The sequence below is a fragment of the Triticum urartu genome, chromosome 5 (assembly GCF_003073215.2).
Source record: "Triticum urartu cultivar G1812 chromosome 5, Tu2.1, whole genome shotgun sequence".
NCBI classification, from domain to species: Eukaryota; Viridiplantae; Streptophyta; class Magnoliopsida; order Poales; family Poaceae; genus Triticum; species Triticum urartu.
Window position 1 is genome coordinate 55233026 of NC_053026.1, and position 8822 is coordinate 55241847.

The window sequence follows — 8822 nt, forward strand, 5'->3', positions numbered from 1 at the left end:
CTAACACTCTTTGGCTTTGGGTGTTTAGGGCTTTGTCCTCGCAAGGATTTCTCTCTTAAATGCTTCGAGGTGGGTTGCTCTCAAACGACAAAAGTCGTGCACTAACTCTGAGCAGCCAACCAATTTATGGTGTAGGGGTGGGCTATTTATAGCCATTAGGCAACCCGACCTGATTTGTCCGAAATGACTCTGGGTCACTAAAAAACTGACACGTGTTCCAATGGTCAAATTTCAAACACACACAATAACTTTATTTGGGCTACAAGCAAAGCTGACTTATCCAACTCTGGATAAGATTTGCTCTCATTGTCTTCTCTCGAAGACATAGGATTTTGGTTAAGCATCACTTCAGTCATTCTGACTGGTTCACTGGGACCCCACTTAACAGTACAGTGGTTCCTATGACTCAACAAAGAAAAAAAGGAAACAACGAAACAACTAAGTCTTCACGCTCCATAGTCACTCAATGTCTTCTCTTGTCATAGTCTTCAGTGTGAATATCTTCATATACCATCTTTGTCTTCAATGTCTTCATACATTTTTAGGGGTCATCTCCGGTAGAAAAACCGAATCAATGATGGACTACTACCTGTGTTATCCTGCAATTCTCACAAACACATTAATCCGTCAACCAGATTTGTCGTCAATACTCCAAAACCAACTAGGGGTGGCACTAGATGCACTTAACTAATACTCCCTTCGTCCAAAAATACTTGTCATCAAAATGGATAAAGGAACATGTGTCTAGAACTAAATACATCTAGATACATCTCCTTTTATCCATTTTGATGACAAGTATTTTCGGATGGAGGGAGTAACAAACAAAAAGACTTGCAGCAACATGATGGCTAAGAAATGAAGTGCAAGAATGGTATCCAACACGGTTCTTGGTGCCAAACAAGATTGGTTGTGAAATGATAATACCACTAACTACTCCCTCCGTTCCTAAATACTCCCTCTGTAAATTAATATAAAAGCGTTTAGATCACTATTTTAGTGATCTAAACGCTTTTATATTAGTTTACGGAGGAAGTATTTGTCTTTCTAGAGATTTCAATAAGTGACCACATACGTAGCAAAATAAGTGAATCTACACTCTAAAATATATATATATATACATCCATATGTGATAGTCCATTTGAAATCTCTAAAAAAACAAATATTTTGGAACAGAGATAGTATGTAATAATAACACAATCATTTCGATAGCCTATATTTGCAAAAGAGTGCGCCACTTAATAGTCTTGCAGTCTGGATATGCCCTATATGCTTAACCTGTACACTATAAATCCCCCTCCCAACCCACGCCCATGGCCTTACTACCAAAACTTTACCAAGGGCAAGAAGAGCTAGGGGAAGATTGATCGATCATGCATTGTCCGGCAATACATTATGCCTTTCATCACCTACTATCATACGGATTGGTTTTCGGTCATCCTGGAAATGGGTGGATGAGCCCTTCATGTCACGTCATGCGGCAGAGTTCCAATCTAGCTCTTGGCTTTCTATCTTCTATGATCTGCACATCACCGGCTCTGTCTGGCCTCTTCATTGTTCTTGATCTTCGCTTCCAAGCACCTGTGACCTCTTCTGCTTCACTGTCACAGCTGTCATCACAATAAAATAAATCCGGCCGTGTTCCTCTATGCATGACCTCTTCATTGTCATTGTCATTGTCATTGTCAGAAGGTAAGAACTCAACAACTTCTTCACTTTCTGAGCTGTCAGGATCTGATTTCATGGTATATTCATCGTCCTTCACCGCGCTACCAGGCAATGTAGCCTCTTCAGAAAGAACACATACTCTGTTCCTTCCATCACTTTTGCGGGTGCTCCAAGGTGTTCCCTCAAATGTGTCTCCACCTCCTACCACCATTAAATCACTGTCACGAGATGCAACTGCTTCTGATTTTCCTTTCCATAAGATTTCATCAGAGCCATCAGATGTTGCTGCCCCTGTCTTAACATCATCAGAGCCATCAGCTGTAGCTGCCTCAGGTATAACCGCCTCTGATTCTCCCTCCATCATCACACAGTCTTCATGAGAGCCATCAGCTGTAGGTGCCTCTGATTCTCCTTCCTTCATGAAACAGTCATCATCAGAGCCATCAGCTGTAGCTGCCTCAGACATAACATCATCAACCCTCGCACTTTCAAACTCTTTCAGCAGTAGTTTCCTTATCTTGTTTCTTAAATTAGAAGCCTCTTCAGATCTAAACCAACTGCGACTAAACTGTAAAGCCAATACAAGCTCAGTGTTAAACCCTTGAGAAAGAAACTCGCTAAGCTAAACAGACAAAGCATTATAAGAACTGAGAAATACAGAAAGGAGTTGGCACCACCAACCATGACAAGTCTATCTCTTGTGAAATTTTCTGGTGCTTCAATTATAAACCGTTGAATATAGTAAAGCATGAAGATGCCACAATCATATGCGTTGTTCTGCCCTGGAACCTGGTCATTGTAACAATTTATAAGAATGTACCAAGATAAAAATGTAATTTAATTGCAGACCACAATCTAAACAACTTTGAGTGTAGAAATCCAGGAACCAATTCCAAACCAAAAAAAAAAAGATTCAATGACCTGGATAGTTAGCGATCTAAAGAGTTTTGAGTACTAGACTCCTAGGTGATAAGTCAAGCAAGAAGAAACAACTCGCTTTTCGTTATCAAATGCCTCCTTGCTTATGAACTATGGTGTATTTCTCCATAATCAACTCTCATTGCTTTTAAGACACACCTGCATCGTCTGCTTCTATAAAGTATCCACCCATCATAACACTTACCTCAACATTTTCCTTGTGTATATTCCTTGGAAGATCCTCCCATATTGTGTCTGAAATAGAAATGTCAGAAGGAGGGTTCTTCCTTAAATGCTTCCATTCCTCTTCAAGGAATCTACATACAGTTGACGACATCAGCGTTATGAAGAGTTTATTCGCTATCAAAATCATAGAACTCATCAACAAGTGAACCAGCCATCAAGCATCAGTCATAATAGTTCCAAGAAATTTCCCAGCTAGCACCCAAAGTTAGATAATAGTCGTCATGTCACTTACCTCCTAACTGTACGATAAATGTCATCAGTAGGATGCATCCCTAAGGAGTCCAGATGAAGTACGATTGGTCCTGAATTACTCTCTTTTGCAGGAATGCAGATAATCACCAGGCTCCAGTGTGCCCTAATTAACAAAGACAAAAATGCATTTAGCAGAAATACCAAAAGAAGTACACATAATGTTATAAACCTCATAGGCCACAACCCAATGCTTGTAAAATAATTCATCAGATTACTAAAGGATTGATACTTAGGCATCTGAAACTGCAGATCCAGATGGAGCATGGAGTTATAAAACTTATCCAAGAGTGCATTTGGATAAAATAATCAATAACATGAGCCGTCAATTATATTTGCAAGCATATAAATAACAAACATGTTAGAATTCCTATTCCAGTAACTAACTTACGTTCCATGGATTGGCAGTATAATGTATCCTCTCTGAAATATATTGACACCTTTCCACCATCTTCTCAACTTCACGAACTCGCCCTAGAAAAAGTGGAGCATTACAATCTAAAATTATAAAAACAGTACTTTATAAGAAACAAGTAGTGAAGTACTAAGACAGGACAAGTACAACACATTGTCCAAAAATTCAGAGTACTCTGGACATATGCCTGTTACTATCGCATCTTAACATGGAAGCAATAAAAGCAGATGTCCAGAGTACTCATGTATCACTAAGAATAAGATTCAGAGAAAACACCATATGAAAATAGTACAACACTACATAAAAAAGAAAGATAAATCATAAAAAGGCTATTAGATATACAAGAGTCAAGAACTCAAGATACTAAGAAAGGACAACTACAACACAGTATAGTATTTCCTTCGTCCCGAATTACTTGACGCTCAAACGGATGTATCTAGACCTATTTTATTGCTAGATACATCCGTTTGAGCGTCAAGTAATTCCGTATGGAGGGAGTAATAGCTTACACTATCACATTTTACCAAGCAAACAACAAAAAGCTCATCTCCAAAGTACTCTCATGTACCATGAATAATAGAACTTGGAGAAGACTAACATATATTTTTTGCAGCAGTATTCAAGTCATTCAATAGAAAGACAATCTTACCTTCCCAAATAATGCTTCTTGAAGCTTGCTGTAAAAATATGTGTTAAACATGTGGAAATTGTTTCTGGCAGCTTCACGTTGAAATTTGTCTCTTTTGATGTATCTGCCAGAAGAATATCATACAAAGAGTTAAACAGAAACATCCATTTAGAAGCAAAGTTGTTATGAACAGAATTCACAAGTCCTAACTTTAAACAATTCTAACATCTCTGAGTAAGTGGATGACTAAAAATTCACATGATGCTATTTTTACTAATTCGTCAAGCTCAACAGCTCAAATAGATAGCTTGATGATGTCCGGACATTTCAATACCAACAGGCAGCACAACTAGGTGCATTAACACCTAAATGTTCTCAAATCATAAAGAATTGATTGCTTCCTACTCCCTCCGTTCACTATTACAAGACATTTTAGATAATTCAGTATAGACTAGATTCAGACTGAAATGAGTGAACAAACACAATAAAAGGCGTCTATATACATCAGATTTAGAAAAAAGTTAGAACATCTTATAATGGTGAATGGAGGGAGTATTATTCAAAGACACATGATGTGCTCAAGCAGTCTCTAAAAGGAGAAGATCATAGAATGATACAAAGCAAAACTTGAAAGATAGGGACATATATTCTTACTGAATGTAGTAGTTTATTACAGGGGACGACAAATATACTCCAGGATCAAGGCATTTGATATCCGAACTGGTGAGCTCTACAGCTTCTGGATCATCTCTGTTCAAATGTTTAGTGTTAATGACAGAACTAAAGAAAAATTCACTGCCATGAACTGAAGGTCTTCAAAAAAAAATGCAGTGTTCACCTTGATGGATAGTAAATTTTTGAGTAGTTCCTGAAAAACCCATTGTTTTATCAGATAGTAAGTTGAAACTTTAGCTCAGTATGCATAACAGAAAACACGTTGGTGGTGAAGCTCCTTACTTACCATTCCTCTGGCACCCGACAGTCTACTGGTTCATCAGATTGCGCATCTTCGTCATCCACGAGAACCACATCATTAACCTAGTATAGGTACACAATATAATAATGTAGCTGTGTAAGGTCAAATTTGTATCTAAAAGTGGCATGATGATCAATCTACTACTGCAAGTACACTGTCCAAAAACATCCTGGTTTTATTTCATGATGATGACCTAACTTAAAGGACAGACCCAGTGCTAGAATTAATTAGCACGGCCAAACTATTAATGGGAAGTGTGGCAGTGTACATAAATGGAGGAGGCCAGTTTTCTGCAGAAGCCAGCATCATGTAACAAGTGAAATGTCATTAATCGTAAACAGCTCAAATGCACTCACACTGCATGCAATAGGACAGCTTTGTAGCTTGACCACTCAAGCAATAGGAAATAAGGATCATTTGTACAGGGGCAAAAAGTAAGGAAACTTTTACTCCCTCCGTTCCAAAATAAGTGTCATAGTTTTAGTTTGGTTTTAGTTCAAATTTGAACTTTTGAACTAAAACCATTACACTTATTTGGAACGGAGGGAGTAGAATAGTAATTTCATTGATCTAGATGATTGTCACGTTGTCAGCGTACCCACCTTTCGAGAATATGAAACAGATGAATCTCCATGCTGTACATTCCACCTGTGTCGAAGAATTGAAAAGGAATCTCAGCTTAATATTTTGATTAAATGTAATAGTATACTGAGATGTATTGTATGAAGTACTGAGAGAGACTGTATGACGTATGTGAACAATATCCGCAATGCTTATTACTCCCTCCGTTCCTAAATATAAGTCTTTTTAGATATTCCAATATGGACTACATACAGAGCAAAATGAGTGAATCTACACTCTAAACTACGTCTATGTACATCCGTATGTAGTCCATATTGAAATCCCTAAAAAGACTTATATTTAGGAACAGAGGAGTATAACAGAATTGGATATATAACATTTCACCAGAATATGTAGTCCACACATTTTCAATAACTTATGTCAAGCAGGTCTTAACAAAGTGGAGTACTGATATTAATACTGCTGATGTATAAGTGCACAGTGCACCTAAAAAACAAGAGAGAAGGCATTTTCTTCCTAAAAGAATGGCACAATCATGGCTTTGCAGAAAGCAAAACAGCATATGCTTGAAATCTGAATCAAGTAAAGTGATACTATTATCATTTGTTAAAAATGATCAAGATTCCTGTCTCAGAACTCCATTGCGACTACCAAGTCTGCACAATTCCAGAACACAGCAGAACCAAGTAGCCATATACATACATAATTCCGTCAATATACTTTCTTACAAAACAGTGACTTCCTATTAAAAGTGCAGCTTAAAAATTCGTTGGAATTTGAAACTAAATCATAAAAGAGCTGTAAATGGAGTCTCTTGTAATTGCCAAACACAAGTAGTAATAATACTAGTAAGGTGCAATACACATTGACAGAAACATTGTAAATTAGTAACACGGAGATCCTAAAACAGGTTGTGCAGGGATGCCGGGAACAGGGACAGTCAAAACTAAAAATGGGCACTCATGTGGTGTGCTAATAAGCTTAACACAGGATGGCATGTTTCATTTCTGTTAGAAATGCATAAAGGTTGTTGCCCTGATTTTCTGAAAATCTGACACATACCTATTTGCAGGATTGCTGAAAAAGTTGCTTTGAATCTGCCGACGCTTTTCTCTATCATGTTCCTTTGGATCAACGGCACGGACTCTCTGTTTATGCCCAGATAAAGTAGATGGAGATGTTTTGCTTGAGTACATCTTATCCTCTGGTATAGGTCTCATTCGTCCAGGTTGCTTCAAACTTCTCCGTGCAACCACACCTAGCTGCATTCACCACGATCTCATCCTAATTTAGAAGAGATTTTTACAGATTATCAACAACAAGAAGACGTGCACATCATACTATAGAGTATATACCCCTCCGTAGTTTTTCTTTGTCGAGCGGATGGGAGATAACTTCAGATGGTATCTGTGAGCACGCTCCGCCTCCGAATCATCGACATCTGCAAAAAGGGCACACTACACTTAAAGTTGGGCATAGCATGGTTGTGAGCAAATTAGGTGGAACAGATTCGGCAGTCGTCATATTTTCATTAGATGTTCAAACCAAACTGCATACAATGCATTTCCTGTACCAACTCCATTCACAGCTCCCATGTACCCATACTTTGCCAACCGATCTCTGGACATTGCTAAGGTATAAGCTCATAACTGAACATGCAGTAAGCAAAAAAAGCCTTACCAAGTAAGTAAGCATCAGAACGAGGATCCCGGTAGGAAGCACCGCCATCCTGCGAATAAACACACCATGACCATGTAAACAGGTTGCGAGAGGGAGAGGGGGCCCAATCAGACACGAGTGCAGGATCGAACCTTGGCGCTGTTCGTACCCATCCCCCGGCGCCGCGCCTCCTCCTCGAGCAGCCGGAGGAGGCGTTTGCGGCCTTCCCTCTTCTCCTGCTCGATTAGGCCTCCGAACGCGGGGTGCGTGCTGCGGACGCACGTGATCTGAAGCCGCAGCTCCTCGCCCGACAAATCCGCGATGTCCCGCCGCAGCCCGTCATCCGATCTCCCCGAGAACTCCCCCTCCGCCTCCGCATCCCTCCTCCCCTTCCCCTTGGCCGGCGCCGGGGGAGGGGAGACGAATCCCTCGCCGGGGGAGGAACGGGCGGACGCATTCCCCTTGGCCCTCCCCTTCCCGGCCGCCGAGGGAGGGGAGTCGAAGCAGACGTCATCGTCGCGGCCGGGGGAGGCGGGGCTGAACATCTGTACCCAGTCGATATGGATCCTATTCGACGACGACGCCCCCATCGTCATCCGCGGCGCCGGCGCCGGCGCCGCCGATCGGCGGGGAGGAAATGCGGATTGGGACGTTGTGCGGAGAGGGAAATTTGGGGTTTGGGTTTTGGGCTTGGGGGGAAATCGGGAGGTTGCCGCGGCTATTAGTATTACCCCGCAACTTAATTAAGCGTAAAAACTTCGTCGGGAAGATTTGCTCGCGGATTTGGAGACATTTATACATACGACAATCTTCGGGTTTTTTTTTTTACTCGGAATCTTCGACTCTTCGTTACACGTACGTACAGGTGGACGGACGGCTTGCGCGGTGAGCCTGCTTCCCCGGACTCCGACGCTTTTGCTCGTGCTAACGAGGATCTTTAAAAAAAAAAAGTCGAAAAAGTAACGGTGTGATCTAAGTATCGGTGAAATAGGATCGGATTCGAATGGCTAACGTATAGTATTTCAGTACTACTCTCTCTATTTCTAAATAATAAGTCTTTTCAGAGATTTTAATATGGGTTACATATGGATATGTAAAGACAGATTTTAGAGTGTGCATTCACTTATTTTGCTTCGTATGTAATTTATATTAATAAAATCTATATAAAAGATTGTATTTAGAAACAGAGGGAGTATCATATTTTATATTGTATTTCGTCTGTCCTAAATAGTACAAGTCTCTTTACAGAGATATTAATATGGACTACATGAGGTACGGAACAAAATAAGTGAATTGGCACTTCAAAATATGCCTAACGAGGATCTTTTGAAGAAGAAAAAAGTCAACGATATGATTTTTTCTTGGAAAAAAGTTATTGCTTAATCATGGGGATTATATCGTTCTCATACAATACTAGTGGAATTTCTTGAGAAGGAGACTTCTACCAAACGACGATACAAGTGTTGTTAGAGCATCTACAGCCA

General features: G+C 40.1%; 1 protein-coding gene across 1 annotated transcript; it reads right to left on the reverse strand.

The window, feature by feature from the left end:
* Positions 1-1085: 1085 nt before the first annotated feature.
* Positions 1086-8122, reverse strand: LOC125507864. Its single transcript, XM_048672385.1, has 14 exons — positions 7491-8122; positions 7360-7408; positions 7035-7120; positions 6742-6941; positions 5700-5745; positions 5083-5159; positions 4960-4989; positions 4776-4871; positions 4143-4245; positions 3470-3552; positions 3062-3184; positions 2789-2900; positions 2347-2454; positions 1086-2233 (listed from the first exon to the last, which is right to left on the reverse strand). Exons 1-14 carry the CDS (start codon positions 7932-7934, stop codon positions 1466-1468), a joined length of 2325 nt encoding a protein of 774 aa, XP_048528342.1. The 5' UTR covers positions 7935-8122; the 3' UTR covers positions 1086-1465.
* Between the last annotated feature and the right edge of the window lie 700 nt (positions 8123-8822).